The sequence below is a fragment of the Lipotes vexillifer genome, unplaced genomic scaffold, assembly GCF_000442215.2.
Source record: "Lipotes vexillifer unplaced genomic scaffold, Lipotes_vexillifer_v1.1 scaffold504, whole genome shotgun sequence".
NCBI classification, from domain to species: Eukaryota; Metazoa; Chordata; class Mammalia; order Artiodactyla; family Lipotidae; genus Lipotes; species Lipotes vexillifer.
The window spans coordinates 960,057-974,702 of NW_006785225.1; the positions used below are offsets into that span (position 1 = coordinate 960,057).

General features: G+C 52.0%; 3 protein-coding genes across 3 annotated transcripts in view; 2 read left to right on the forward strand and 1 right to left on the reverse strand.

The window, feature by feature from the left end:
* The window catches only part of CES2 (carboxylesterase 2), an 11,426-nt gene extending 1,154 nt beyond the window's left edge, over nt 1-10,272 (reverse strand). Inside the window, exons 1-10 of the mRNA XM_007457308.1 lie at nt 10,143-10,272; nt 4,752-4,956; nt 3,693-3,834; nt 2,894-3,027; nt 2,555-2,813; nt 2,017-2,115; nt 1,606-1,746; nt 1,410-1,490; nt 1,033-1,181; nt 478-614 (exon numbers count right to left, since the gene is read on the reverse strand). Of these exons, the coding sequence (XP_007457370.1) occupies nt 478-614; nt 1,033-1,181; nt 1,410-1,490; nt 1,606-1,746; nt 2,017-2,115; nt 2,555-2,813; nt 2,894-3,027; nt 3,693-3,834; nt 4,752-4,956; nt 10,143-10,218 (1,423 nt within the window). The 5' untranslated portion in view covers nt 10,219-10,272. The remainder of the gene's footprint in view (nt 1-477; nt 615-1,032; nt 1,182-1,409; nt 1,491-1,605; nt 1,747-2,016; nt 2,116-2,554; nt 2,814-2,893; nt 3,028-3,692; nt 3,835-4,751; nt 4,957-10,142) is intronic.
* CDH16 (cadherin 16) overlaps nt 8,876-14,646 on the forward strand; it is a 26,017-nt gene continuing 20,246 nt past the window's right edge. The window contains exon 1 of the mRNA XM_007457304.1: nt 8,876-8,879. The gene's annotated coding sequence lies outside the window, so the exon portion shown is untranslated. The remainder of the gene's footprint in view (nt 8,880-14,646) is intronic.
* Nucleotides 11,447-13,347, forward strand: CIAO2B (cytosolic iron-sulfur assembly component 2B). Its single transcript, XM_007457307.1, has 5 exons — nt 11,447-11,588; nt 11,749-11,828; nt 12,092-12,217; nt 12,676-12,721; nt 13,135-13,347. Exons 1-5 carry the CDS (start codon nt 11,447-11,449, stop codon nt 13,230-13,232), a joined length of 492 nt encoding a protein of 163 aa, XP_007457369.1. The 3' UTR covers nt 13,233-13,347.

Here is a 14,646-nt window from a genome sequence, read left to right on the forward strand (position 1 = left end):
AAAAAAAAAAAAAAAAAAAAAAAAGAAAGCAAGGAAGGAAGGAATGAAGGAAGGGAGGGAAAGAAAGAGAGAGACAAAGGAAGGAAGAAAGGAGGGAGGGAGGAAAGAAAAGAAAGAAAAAAAGGAAGAAAGAAAGAGAGAGAGAGGGAGGGAGGGAGGGAGGGAGGGAGGAAGGAAAGAAGGAAGAAAGAAAGAGGCCTTTCAAACACCCCCTCTGCACCCATGCCAGAAACCCAAGGTCAGGGTGGGGGAGAGGTGGAGGGAGCACGGGTTCCAGTCGGAAGAATGCTACACTCCAATTCAATCTCAATCTTTCTAGCTGTCAGGTCTTGGACACATGATCCCCTCCTCCTGCTGAGCCTCAGTTTCCTCATCTGTACAGTGAGGGCAGTCACCCTCACTCAGGGTCTTAGCCAATGTCGCATCCCACATCCTGGGAATGAGGAGCCTCTGAGACCCCCACCTAGGAAGACTCACAGTGGCTGCTCCCGAAAGGACTTCTGAAGATGAACTGAACCTCATCTCCACGGTCTGCCCTCACATAGCTCGGTCTGAAGTCCTTGAAGAAGCTGGGCTGATGCTGGAACTCGTAGAAGTAGACGGGGCGTAGGAACCTGGGGAGGTGGGGAAGACGGGCCGTGACCTGGCAGCCCCTCACCTGGAGCTTTCTTGCATCACCCATGGTGATGACATAGCTAAGTCCAAAGCTGGTTGGAATCTGGACAATGGGGTGGAGGAACCCCAGGCTGGAGCAAGGGCAGTGGGAAGGGCCTGGGTTCAAATTGTGGCCTTGGAACTTCCTAGGCTATGGTTTTAGGCAAGTCACTGAAGGTCACTGAACCTGTTTCCTCCTCCGTAAAATGGGGTAAATGTCTGTCTCTTAGACTAGCCATGAGGATTTACCACGATGAAGGATATCAAGTGCCGGGCACCAATAAATAGACATGGTCTAGGTTTTGGACACCAGTAGACCATCTGGCACCTGCAGCTCTGAGTCGCCCCCTAGCCAGTCTGGCTTTAGTGCAGATGTACTCACACTGCAACTTTGCTACTTGGAGTGCAGGGATCACGAAGATGCAGTCCCCCAGGATCTCATGGAACTGGATTCGGAGGGTCTGGGGGTCCTCACTGTCCCCTATGTACTCCTCCATCAACAGGTCACCAAACTCAGGTGGCATCATCTGCGCCAGGGGATCAGGAAGAGGCAGGTTAGGCAGGCTGGCGGGGCCGGGACGCAGCAGAGGCAGGACCGGGAGACAGATCCTGGGATGGGATAGGGAATCGGGGAAAGGGGCCAAGCTCTGGGCGAGGGGTGCTGCATGCACAGGATATCTGGGGGCTGGGTTTCCCGTGCCTTGGGATAGGAAAGGAGCCCCCTCCCCAGGTGGGCAGGTCCCCAGGAACCTCACCATCATTTCTGATATTTTCTGCAAGCCATCCTTTACGGTCTCTCTGACCGTTTCCTTCTGGGTGTCAGAATTGTTCACGACCTGGGTGGTGGGGGAGTCTCGAGTTGGAGATACGATGGGCCTGGAGCTATGAAGCCCCAAGGCCTTCCCACTGGATGGGCTCCCCCGCACCCGGAGGCTTGGGAGTGGGCCTCACTGAGGGGATGATCCAACTGTACTCATCGTTGTTTACACCAATGATGCTGGGGACAGGGTGCAAGTCGGCAGAGGCCAGCAGCTCCTGGGGGTGCTTGGGCAGGAAGATGCCGTCCACCAGGCCAGGGATGATGCTGAAGGGCTAAGGGACACTCAAGGTCAGGTTGCAGACACTTTCTGATGCCGCAGACATCTTCCACCCCTTCCTGGCTCGTCCCAGAATGCTCACATCCACCCCAGCAGGTCCTATACCTGCCTCAGCATGGCCTGGCCTCGATTTCCCATCCAGGGCTGTGAGGACACCAAGGTGAGGAGCTACAGTAACTTGCCCAGGGAGGATGAAGGGCACCCAGGCTTGCCTGCCCCACACCTACTGGACCCTTCCCTCCACAGCCATGTCCATCAGTCAAACCTTGTTGATGGCCAGAATCTCCTCTTCACTCTTGTGCCGCAGGCAGTCCACCAGGGCCTCTGAGTCAACCTGGCCACAGGCGGACAGGTTGGCCACCACCTGTAAAGAGACCAGGCAGCGGCTGGCTCATGCTTCCAGGTAGGGGAGAGAGGTTTGCCCAGTGCCCCAGTTGGAGGCAGGTGTACCCCAAATCTCACAGAGTATTGTGAATGGACTCCTACAGTTTTGAAATTGTTCCAACTTCCCTGATGCTCAGAGGACTCTGCCAGGGGGGCCATCCCACCTGCCTAGATGGTCCTGCCTATGCTGGGGGCCCCCAGCGCAGCAGTCTTGTGGGCCATAGAATGTACTCAGCCTCTGCGCTGACAGACGTCTGTGAATTCTGACCCTTGAACAATCCCCACATAGGTGGCTATTTCCAAGGTCCTCTGATGGCAGGGGAGTCCTTGTTATCCCCATTTAACAGACAAAGTAAGGGAGGCTGAGAGGTAAGAGATGGGGCAGCAGGTCTGGGCTTCCCACGGTTGGGGGCACTCACTGTAGAGACCACGTCAGATGAGTTGGCAGTGAAGCTGGGCAGCAGGGCCACGCCACTCTCCATGATGGCACAGTGGAAGAGTCCTTTGGACATGGGGGACACAACATGCAAAGACACGCTCATGCCACCCTCAGACGTGCCAAAAATGGTGACATGGTCCGGGTCGCCTCCAAAGTAGATGATATTCTGCTGGACCCAGCGTAGTGCGGCCACTTGACCCAGGTTGCCCCAGTTGCCAGTTGCGTGTTTGTCTCCAGTGCTGAGAGGTGGCAGGGATGAGGGTCATGGGACTGTCCTGGCTCCATCAGCCGACACTGCTGAGCCCAGCCCCAGTCTCACCTGAAGAAGCCCAGAAAACCCAGGCGGTACTGGATAACGACCACCACCACGTCCTCGAAGGCCGCCAGAGCAGAGCCATCATACATGGAAGCCATGCGCACAACAAACCCACCACCATGGATCCACACCATCACCTGGCGAATCCAAGGCACAGACACCATATGGCTCCCACCAAGCCCAAAACCCACCAGAGCTGCTACCAAAAACTAACCACCACTTTGGCTCTGTCCTCCTAGCCACATGGACAGAACTCCAGCAAGACAAAGTGGTGTCTTCATGACCTAGGCTGAAGGCAATCCAAGTTCTATCAGGAAAACCGGGCCTCCCACACTTTGGGGCCCGTCCCACATACCGAAGCCCGGCTCCATTTCTCCCAGAACCCTCTCTGACATGGAAAGAAAAGGGATGTCTCTCTGATCACCCCACATGCACGCACATTAATTATAAGTGTACTCTGTTCTCATTGGCCCAACAGATAATCCATGGCTGGGGTCTCCGGCCACCTCAAAGTGCATCCCTCAGCACCTGAGTGGGTCCTGGGTATGAGTTGGTTGGGTATAGGTCCTGGGTCCCTACCAGGGCCACAGTTTCTGACGTCTGGGAGCAGCCAGGGTTCTGTGACCCTGTGCCCAGGCATCAGCCACCCACGCTGGGTAAGAAATACTCTCTTGGATCTGATAGCAAGAAGCTTCTTAACAGGGTCCACACTGCAGGGGGGTCCAGGCTGATCTTGTTGTTTTAAATTTTCTGCAGAAGAAATGTCCTCCCACCCCTTAGCCAGCTGTGGCCTGGTACTCACAGGCAGATTAGAGCCCTCATGGGAATGGGCAGGTGTGTAGATGTTGAAGTACAGGCAGTCTTCAGACATGGAGGTAGAAGGCAGGGTCACATTCAGTAGTTTCAGAGTCATTCTTTTCATGCTAGCGAAGTCCTGCAGACACCTGGCGACCGCGGCAGGCAGTCAGTCCTGGGGCCATGCTGTGGCCATAACCAGATCCTGGGCCCAGATATGCTCCCAACTACCCTTAGTCCCACTTCCTCTGATACCTCACTCACCTGTGATCCCTCCCTAAAGCCCCTTTGCACCAAGCTACAGGCCACAGACTCTGGGGAAGCTGGGATGGAGCCTAGTCTTCCAGGAGGCCTCAAGCTTATGAGGGCCTTGGATATCAATTCTCCTGAGGCTGAGAAATCTTGACTCTGGAGGGTCTCTATGAGAACGACTGGTTGCATGTGTTGACATTCACCACCATATCACTGTACTCAGGCAGACCTGGAACAGGGCAGTAGCCTGTATACATGTGCTGACAAAAGGAATGGATTAATTTCTCATGAGAAGGGCAGTGGGACATCCCTCATCCCAAGTCAGACTCTCAGGGAACCTCATCACACCCACAGTTTCCAGTTTCAAGAACATATACACGCCCCTTGGTCAATGGCATCTGGCCCTGTCGGTTGGCACAGTGACTGTGCAGAGTGGGGTCTTCTGCTCCTCAGGGATCTACAGTGTCTGCTGCTAGAGTCAGGAGCTCCTACAAGGTTCAAACCTCTCCCAGAGATGCCTCGTCTGGTGGCAGAGATCACTTGCCACAACAAGAACCTAGGGAGTTGTGTGTCTCTGCTTGTCCCTTCAGCTTGTGGAGCTAATGCTCTTTGAGTGCTAAGCCCTCAGTCTGGGAAAATTACTTCACCCTTTCAAGCCCCTGCATGCTTATCAGAAAAATGCAGGTGAAAAGCCACCAAACTCAGAGGGAAAACTGGCTGTTTTGAAATGACATGAAATGACAACTGCAGCCTGGCCCAGAGCTCAGAGTACCCTCTATCCTAGGGCTTAGAGTTCCCTGGACCCCCTGCTTACTTGGCTGGGTGGGAGGTCCCATCCTTTATACCACTCCAAGATTCCGGGGGCTCCGGGGGCGCAAACTGCAACAGCCCTAGAGGTGGCTTGGTGAAGGGAATTCCCAAGAAGGTGTGGATCCCCACATCAGTGTTCTTCACATGGACAAGGCTCCCCCGCACCTGGCCCGTGCGCATGGTCCGCACGGGGCTGGCAGAGTCCTGGCCTGTGGGCAGAGAGGTGGACATCAGGGTTGGGTCTCCCCATTTAGCCGCCCTCCCAGACTATTGATGTCACCACCTCCTTCCTGTCCTCAGCTCAGTTCAAGGGACACTGATCTACCAACACTTGCTTTACAGATTTCCTGCCTGTAACTCTGCGCCCCCCACCCCCAACTGCCTTCACTGCCCCAGCCTTTTCCACCATGCTCACTGAGGCTCCTCGGAGCTCGGCACCATGGTTTAGCCCCATAGTTTAGCCTCAAACAAATAGTCACAAATGAGCTTGATGGGGTGAGAGTGTCCTTTCTACTCACTGTGTGCCAGGTCCTAGGAGGCAGTAGGAGAACTGTGGGAATTGGACAGACAAGATTCCTGTCCTTAAGGATCTCACACTCCAGGTGGCAAGAATGACATAAAGAAAGTATCCTCCAAACAAAGAGTGATAGTATGAGAACTACAAAGAGAAGGGCAGCTGTGTCTAGAACATAAAAAGCACAGCCCGCCCTGCTATGGGGATCAGGGAGGCAGGAAGAGATTGAAAGTCCCCTAACAGAGAAAGAGCTGACATTCTTTTTTTTGTTTTTTTAATTTATTTATTTTTTGCTGTGTTGGGTCTTTGTTGCTGTGCACGGGCTTTCTATAGTTGCGGCGAGCGGGGGCTACTCTTCATTGCGGTGCATGGGCTTCTCATTGCGGTGGCTTCTCTTGTTGCAGAGCACGGGCTCTGGGTGCACGGGCTTCAGTAGTTGTGGCTCGCGGGCTCTAGAGTGCAGGCTCAGTAGTTGTGGCACACGGGCTTACTTGCTCTATGGCATGTGGGATCTTCCCGGACCAGGGGTCGAACCCGTGTCCCCTGCATTGGCAGGCAGATTCTTAACCACTGCGCCACCAGGGAAGCCCAGAGCTGATATTCTTAATAGATAAAGAATTTCTATAAATGAATAAGAAATATGCCAGCTACGCATATTTGGTGAAAGAATATGCTCAGACAGAATAAGGAATACCAGTAAACGGCTCTTACACAAATGAGGAGATGTTCATCTCACTCGTGCTAAGAGAAATGCACATTGAAATCTGACTGTGATGTCAACAACTGATTTTGTCACAAAAAGCAAGACAACCAGACATTGTATGTTTTCTGTTGGAAGTCCACTGCACCACATATGAAGCAGTCTTGTCCCCAAACAAAACAAAGCAAAACCTAAAATCTGAGTCTGATCAAGCCTCTGGAATATAAATACAAGTTTACAGGCATACAGGGGACAGAGAAACAGTTAAAAGACACCCTAGGGATGTAATCAGCAAGACCCAAACTCTGTTGTATGTGGAATCTACAAAAACGGATACAGATGAACTTATTTACAAAACAGTGACTCACAGACATAGAAAACAAACTTATGGTTACCAAAGGGACAAAGGGGGGAGGGATAAATTAGGATCTGGGGATTAACACAAACACAGTACTATATATAAAATAACCAACAAGGACCTATTGTATAGCATAGGGAGCTATACTCAATATCTTGTAATAATCTATAAGGGAAAACATTCTGAATATATAATATATATAACTGAACCACTTTACTGTACGCCTGAAACTAACACAACATTATAAATCAACTATACTTCAGGAAAAACAAAAACAAAAAAACCCTCAAACTCTGGGATACTCTCCAGAACAAACTGGTTTCTTCAACACAGCAACAAAATTACAAGAAAAATAAAAGAGAGGCAGAGGAGGAATCTGAAGATTGAAAGAGACTCATGAAATACTTCAAAAAGATAGATAATAATAAATATTGGAAAGGATGTGGAAAAACTGGAACCTTTGTCTATTGCCGGTGGGAAGGGAGAATGGTGCAGGTGCTTTGGAAAACACCCTGGCAGTTTTTCAAAAGGTTAAACATAGGACTTCCCTGGTGGCGCAGTGGTTAAGAATCCGCCTCCCAACACAGGGGACACGGGTTCGAGCCCTGGGCCGGGAAGATCCCACATGCCGCGGAGCAACTAAGCCCGTGTACCACAACTACTGAGCCCGTATGCCACAACTACTGAAGCCCGTGTGCCTAGAGCCCGTGCTCCGCAACAAGAGAAGCCACTGCACCGCAACGAAGAGTAGCCCCTGTTCGCCACAACTAGAGAAAGCTCGCGCGCAGCAACGAAGACCCAACACAGTCAAAAATAAATAAATAAATAATTTTTTTTAAAAAAGGTTAAATATAGAGTTACCACAGGACCGAGCAATCCCACTCCTAGGTATAAACCCAAGAGAATTGAAAACATATGTCCACAAAAAAACTTGTGTATGAGTGTTCCTAGCAGGATTATTTATAATAGCCAAAAAGTGGAAACAATCCAAATGTCCATCAACTGATAAATGGATTGATAAAATGTACCATATCTATACAATGGAATATTATTCAGCAATAAAAAGGAGTACCGAACATGCTACAATACGGATGAACCTTGAAAATACGCTAAGTGAAAAAAGCCAGTCACAAAGGACCACATATTGGATTATTTCATTTATACTTCCAGAATTGGTGTATTCATAGAGACAGAAATGTTGGGGAAAGGGGAATTGATGTGGTAAACTCTGTGAATATACTAAAAATCACTTTAAATGGGTAAAAGTTATGCCATGTGAATTATATCTCAAATCTGTTATTAAAAAAAGCACATCTACTAATGTTTAAAGTAAGAACCTTGTTTAAATCATGGTTTTAAAAAGTCATAAATATCATGAGATAATATGAAATAATATTTGACTAGATGTTTGATTACATTAAGAAATTATGAGGGACATATATTTCTTCTTTTAGTAGGACATGATAAAAAAAATTACAGGTGAGGGGCTTCCCTGGTGGCGCAGTGGTTGAGAGTCCGCCTGCCGATGCAGGGGACACGGGTTCGTGCCCCGGTCCGGGAAGATCCCACATGCCGCAGAGCGGCTGGGCCCGTGAGCCATGGCTGCTGAGCCTGCGTGTCCGGAGCCTGTGCTCCACAACGGGAGAGGCCACAACAGTGAGAGGCCCGCGTACCACAAAAAAAAAAAATTACAGGTGATATGATGTCTGGGATTTGCTTCAAATAATGGTGCAAAGGAGAGGTGATAATCCAGACAAAACTAAGTTGCCCAGGTCTTGATAACTGTTAAAGGTAGATCATGGTACACTGAGTTTGTTATATTATTCTCCCTACGTCAGATGAGGAGCCCTGCCGTGCTGTGTGACCTCGGGCAGTCCTGACCCTCTCTGTGCCTCAGGGCGCAGGGAGGTATCCAGTCAGGCTCCCAATTCCCCTGGTGTTATCTCCACTGCCTCCCACCTCCCTGGTGCCTTTCCTCCTGCAGGCTCAGGCTCTGCTTCTGCAGAATTTGGCAGATTTGAGCCTGGTTTCATAATAAAAAGTAAAAAAAAAAGAAAGAAAACAAAAAAACATCCTTATGGAACTATATTACCCTACACCCATTAGATTAACGTGGATGAATGCACCTGACGACACCTGGTGTGGGTGAGGCCGGAGTTAGCAGCTATTCACATGCTCCACAGAGGGCAACTGAACAATGCCTTTCCAAGTCAGAAGACTCATCCTTCTCGCGAGGAACACGCTGTCTACGTAAGTCCTTTGTGGGATGTAACGTCTGCCCATGTAATTCACTGCCTCCACCGACCTTTAATGCTTGATGTTTGTTATAGCAAAAGACAAAACCTGCTAAAATGTTCCTGATCAGAGGCTAGTTACATCAAGGATGCTTCCTCCTTGAAGAGAAGCCCTTTCATTAAACAGTATGAATAAGTTCTACCATGTGGGCATGTGGAGAGGTCACTCCCTGTGTCAGGAAGTGGAAAAGCAAGGGACCAAAAAGGGAGGCAATGTGTGACCATTTGGGTGAAAACCAAGGATGCATGCACACATCCATTCTTGGGTAAACTGGTTAGTGTGTGGAAGGCCCTGGGGACCTAGACGGTCCCTGCCTATAAGCCAGGACTGGGTGGGAAAGGAGAGGGTCAGACGCATCATCTGTGCTTGCCAGTTCTTCTTTTCTGAAAGTGGGTCCCATCCAACATAGCAACATTTTTAGAAAGAGGCATCAGCGAGGCCTCGCAGATCATGGAGCTGGAAGGTTCCGGTGACCTCTTAGAGCCTGGTGAGCAAGGGGTAAGGGCAGAAGCACGATGGGTTGGGCCTCGGGGTAGTCATGAGTGTGGACGCTACCCAGGCAGATTTGACTGGGAAGGGAGAGGATAATCAGGTCCCACAGGCAGAGCCCATTTGGATTAGAGGATCACATCCTTCAAGAGGAGCACAGGGGACTTCCCTGGTGGCCCAGTGGTTAAGACTCCACACTCCCAAGGCGGGGGGGTGTGGGTTCGATCCCTGGTCAGGGAACTAGATCCCACATGCTGCAACTAAAAGATCCCATGTGCTGCAACTAAAGATCCCACATGCTGCAAGGAAGATCCTGCACAAGGCAATGAAGATCCAGCGTGCTGCAACTAAGACCTGGCGCAGCCAAATAAATAAATAATTTTTTTTTTAAAAAGAGGGGGCACAGGAGCTGGAGCTGTGCCCAGGTGCCGTGCCCACATAGTGTAAGCTATAAAGGCTACCAGTAAGGGCTGGCACAAAGAGAGATCACCTTTGCCCTGGAGGTCAAGACCTGCCCTCACTCGGGGTGGGTGCATGGGGTGAAGAGAAGCACGTGGAAGTCTGTCTGATAGTAGGATGTGGTGGCTGGGGGATGGGGGCTTCTGTAGGCTTAGCCAATAACCTTGCCCAGGGCTCCTGTGGAGAGGGGCTCAGTGGGTGTCAGGACACCCCTCTGGCCAAGGGCGAAAACACTCAGAGCCAAACGGTGGCGGGAAGGTATAATTATTGTTGTTATTACCCCCAGCTCCACCACAAACACTCGCAGGGAAATGTCCCAAATAACTCCCCAGCCCCGGCGATGCTCAGAGCCCCTAGGGCCTGCTTGCACCTTGGGGTGGTGCGACTTGGGGCAGCCCAAACTCTCTCTGCGCCTCAGGGGACGCAGAGATGGCGTCGTATCCCTCACACGATTCTGGTGCTGGAACTCTCCACCGGCTCCCACCTCCCGGACGCCTTTCCTCCCGCAGCCTCAGGTCCTGTCTCTGCAGAATTTGGCAAATCCTACCCCGGTCCCTGCCGCCCCGCGTCGGAGCCTCACCCTGGCCCGGGACAAGGAGAAGCAAGACCCCGAAGGCCATGGCTCTCAGCCGCTCGCGAAGTCGGTCCAGCTGCATCGTGGGCTCACAGGTCTTTTTGCACTACCGACGGACATGCTGCTTTTCACCAAGAGGCTGCGCAGGGACGCATCCAGCCGTCGACGATTGAGTGCCTCGCCCAGGCCTGGAATTTGGACTGGGGAGTAGGCGGGGAAAGATGGGTTTGGCAGGAAAGCAGGACAGAACGGGTAAAGGCCAGTGGCAGGTAGGGGCTAGCACAGCCGCTTCCCCTCTGTCCTCTTGGGCCTCCTCCGCAGGGACCTTGAGGCTTCTGCAGCCCCTCCGCAATACCAAGAACCCTCTCCACAAACCTGCGTTCAGTGTCCTTATAGTCACAGGCCCGACAAGTGTGTTCCGAGGGGGAGAGAGAGGGAGCAATAAGCTGTGATTGGGGAAACCAGGAGAGCTTCCTTGAGGAAGTGCACGATCAGGATTCCCATAGACAGATAAATAAAAACGACCTTCGTTCAGAGTGAAAGGAACCGCCCGAGTAAAGGCAGGGAAGTCTGACGGCCCTTCATTCCAAAAACTCCTCCTTGCTTTCGGGGATCGATTTCCTGGGTCCGCCTTCATCCCCCTATTGTCCCTGGTCTGGGCGTCTCCGTGGGCCCTCCTCCCTACTCGGCAAAGGCCCGCCTTTTGAAATGCACACCTGATTGTGGCACTCATCTTAAGGACACCCTCAACCCCACCCCGTGTCTTTCCCTGTCCCCACCTCCCGTCAAAATCGAGGTCACGGTCCTTTATCCATTGGACAAACATTTGAAGAACGTCTTTAGGGCCGCACGCTGGGAACCGTGAGAGCACTCCCAGGCCCAAGGTGCACGTGCGTCACTGGGAAGTTCCGAAACGCAGTGAACCAGGCCAGGACAGAGGCAACTCTGGGCGTCCGCCCAGCCTAAGGGGCAGGCCTCTCGGAGGAAGTGACGCCTGACGGTACGCCTGGCTCAATCTCAAGACGGGTCTTTAGTGCCCCAGCCTTGGCCTGCGCCGTCAGGCACCCTCCCGGTTGGCACACCGTGGTCCCTTCTCTGTGTCTTTGTTGGAGCGCTCGGCATTTTCTCGGATCCGCGTAGAGAGCGCGCGGAGGCAGCCGTTCCACCCAAACCGCAGGCGGCATACCGGCAGGGCAGCTTGTCCCTCGCGTTACCCCGTCGCCACGCCACGCCACGCCCCCTTCCCGTTCCCCGGAAATGCACCGTAGGAGCGGAAGCGCCCGCCTGCAGTTGCCGGTAGCAGTTCCGCGATGGTGGGCAGCGGCGGGATGGGGGGCGGCCTCCTCGAGAACGCTAACCCCCTCATCTACGAGCGCTCTGGGGAGCGGCCAGTGACCGCGGGCGAGGAGGACGAGCAGATTCCAGACAGCATCGACGCGCGCGAGATCTTCGATATCCGCCGCTGCCGGGCGCGGGCGGGTTCGCGGGGGCCAGGGAGGTGGTGGGATGAAGTGATGTCCAGTAGTCGGTGGAGCTGTAGTAGGGCCGGGCAGTCCCGGAGGGGGGTTCTGAGTGGGCAGAGGCGCAGAGTCCCCTTTCCTTCACTTGCCACATCTGATTCGCTCTATCAATGACCCGGAGCATCCACTGACGCTGGAAGAATTGAACGTAGTAGAGCAAGTCCGGGTTCAGGTGAGTCACTCGCAGCGTCCAGGGGAGCGACTTGTTCGGGAGAGTCAGAAGGGCTCAGCTGTGCACCAGGGGGCTGGCGTTCTCTCAGCTCATGGACTCCTCAGGGGATCTTTGGAACGGGGTGTGTGTGCATGCGTGCCCATTTTATGGATGAGGAAGCTGAGACGCATACTGGTTAGATGACTTCCCTGAAGCAACAAACTAAGAAGAGGGTCTATGGGCTGGACGGGCCATGACTCCTAACATCCCACCTCTCCAACCAGGTGAGCGACCCCGAGAGCACAGTGGCCGTGGCCTTCACACCCACCATTCCGCACTGCAGTATGGCCACACTTATTGGCCTGTCCATCAAAGTCAAGCTTCTGCGATCCCTTCCCCAGCGTTTCAAGGTAAGGTGGAACTGAGCCCTGGGGGTGGGGCAGGCATGAGTGTCTGCTACTGAGGAGGACATGGAGAGCATGAACTTGAACATCAGAGTGAGATCTGGAAGGATCCCAGCTAGCAGAGATGAAACTGGGAGGAGGCTTTCCAGTTGGATGGGACAAGAATAAAGACCCAAGCTGGAAAGTGCAGAAAAGTAGTGAGGAGTGTGGCAGGAAGGGCAGTAGGGAGCTGTAGATAAGTTTGGAGCAGGGATGGGGCACAGGTGGGCCTTTAAGTCAGTAGCAATTGGCCAGTCCTTTGGGTAGAGATGGAATGGCTATGAGTGGGTTTGGGGTGTAATGGAAGGGCGGTAGTCCAGAGGCATGATTAGGAGGAAGGATCAAATGGAGGTGGTGAGTGGGGAGAGGGGAAAAGGGGGTAGACAGGTGTGTGAGTGCTCAGGCCCCACCTATCTTCCTCCCAGCTGGACGTGCACATTACACCAGGGACCCATGCCTCGGAGCATGCAGGTAAGTATGGGCTGGTGTTGAGGCATTAGCCCGGAGGCTGCCCGCTTGCCATGGTGGTCTGTAGGGCAAGATTAGGGGGAGGGTTGGGGGTTTGGCACTAGGTGGGTGACTCCCCAGTGGAGGTGGCAGCCTAGAGCTAAGCTGGCCTGACTTGAGTGTCCTGTGTTTACCATGTTCTCCCACTCCTGCCCTCTCCCTCTCCTAAGTACACAGGACCAGGGTTGTCAGGCTTTATCGTATAGGAAGCAGACATGAGTGGCCAGGTGGGAAGGGGTCACAAGAAGGTGGGGTAGGTGTGGGCTCAGGTGGTTCGGGTAGCCTGACCAAGGTTTGGGATCCTGGGAAGGCAGCGACAGGAGGGCTTTGTTGGTGGGAGTATAAATATATTTCACCGCTCTCTCCTTTCCACCCAGTGAACAAGCAGCTTGCGGATAAAGAGCGGGTGGCAGCCGCCCTAGAGAACACCCACCTGCTGGAGGTTGTGAACCAGTGCCTATCAGCCCGCTCCTGAGCCTGAATTTTTGCTCCCAGCCCCACGCAGGGCTCATGGCCTTGTTTTCTTGAACCACTGACAATAAGAAACTAACATTTTGCATTTTGTAATAAACCCTTAATTTATATTCATTTCCCAGCATGCCTGAGAGTCTTTCATCTCAGTGGGGGTCACTCCGGGTTTGGGATAGGGGTGGTAGTGAGTGCCTATACAGGCTGGGTCGATGAGGTTTGGTTCATTTTTTAAATTTCTCCCAATGGTTTGATTAGGAAAAGTTGCAAGTATGCCAAAAAATTAAAAGGATATTGTAGTGAACACTTTTGAATACCCACCACCTAGATTTAACAGTTGTTAACATGTTGCAGCTTTGGCTTTATTTATGTGTGTGTAGAATATAAATATACTTGAAAGTAAGCTGCAGACACATGACCCTTCACTTCTCGGTACCTCATCCTGTGTCTCCTAAGAATAAGCCTGTAACCACAGTACTGTTATTTGGCCCCTAAATGAACAGTTCTCTGACACTAATATCTAATATCCAGGCATGTGTGAATTTCTCCCAAAATGTCATTCATAGTTGTTTTTTAAGTCAGGCTCCAGTCAAGTTTCGTGTATTGCATTTGGTTGTCATCTCTCTTTAGCCTCTTCTAGAACTGTCTCCCTGCCTCCCTACCTTTTAATCTTTCTTGACACTGACTATTTGGAAAAGTGAGTTGTCCTGGCGGAGTCCCACGGTCTGATTTGTTGTTTCGTCTGCTGTGTTTCCTATAAACTAGAAGTCGGTTGAGTTCAGGTTTGAGTTGACTAGTGAGAACCTTGCGCAGGAGTGTTGTATGTATCCTTAGCATCCACCAGTAGCTGTGTGATGCCAGCTTGTCCCCACTGTTGGTGATGCTCAGTTTGGTCCCCTGGTCAGGGCAGTGCCAGCAGATTTCTCTGCTGAAAGCCATCTGAAGCACTGTCTCCACCAGCAGCCTGGGAAATGTGTGTCACCCCGGGTGCTCAGGTCTGGGGCCTCTGCCTCGCCGAGCACAGTTGGTCACCAGGATAGACCATGGGGCTTAGACCTCGGATCAGCCAGTCAGGAGTCATAATGTCACAATCCCCTGCCTGCATTTCCTTCTCTGAGGAAAAATACGGATATTAAGAAGACTTGCCCACCTGGTGGGCAGAGGCCTCAGCAGGGACCCTGGCCGCTTGGCAGATCTGTTCTTGGGGGCCTTCTGACAACATTGGACCTGTCCTGAGAGTGGGCATTGGCCGAAGGTTTTATATATACTATCTAGTCAGTCAGTCCTCAAGCCAGCCCTGTGTGGCAGTTGCTATTCTTTATCATCTCTGTTTTGCAGATGAGGAAAGAAGATTCTAGAATAAGTAACTGACTCCCCAAGACCTCCAGTTAGGGAGTAGAGGAACCTCAGCTGTTCAGCAG

Excerpts from the sequence above, each read along its gene's own strand:
- CIAO2B (XM_007457307.1), top strand. The coding sequence starts at position 11,447 with ATGGTGGGCAGCGGCGGGATGGGGGGCGGCCTCCTCGAGAACGCTAAC. Across the intron at positions 12,218-12,675 it reads CCCTTCCCCAGCGTTTCAAG|CTGGACGTGCACATTACACC; the intron begins GTAAGGTGGAAC and ends TCTTCCTCCCAG. Across the intron at positions 12,722-13,134 it reads CCATGCCTCGGAGCATGCAG|TGAACAAGCAGCTTGCGGAT; the intron begins GTAAGTATGGGC and ends CTTTCCACCCAG.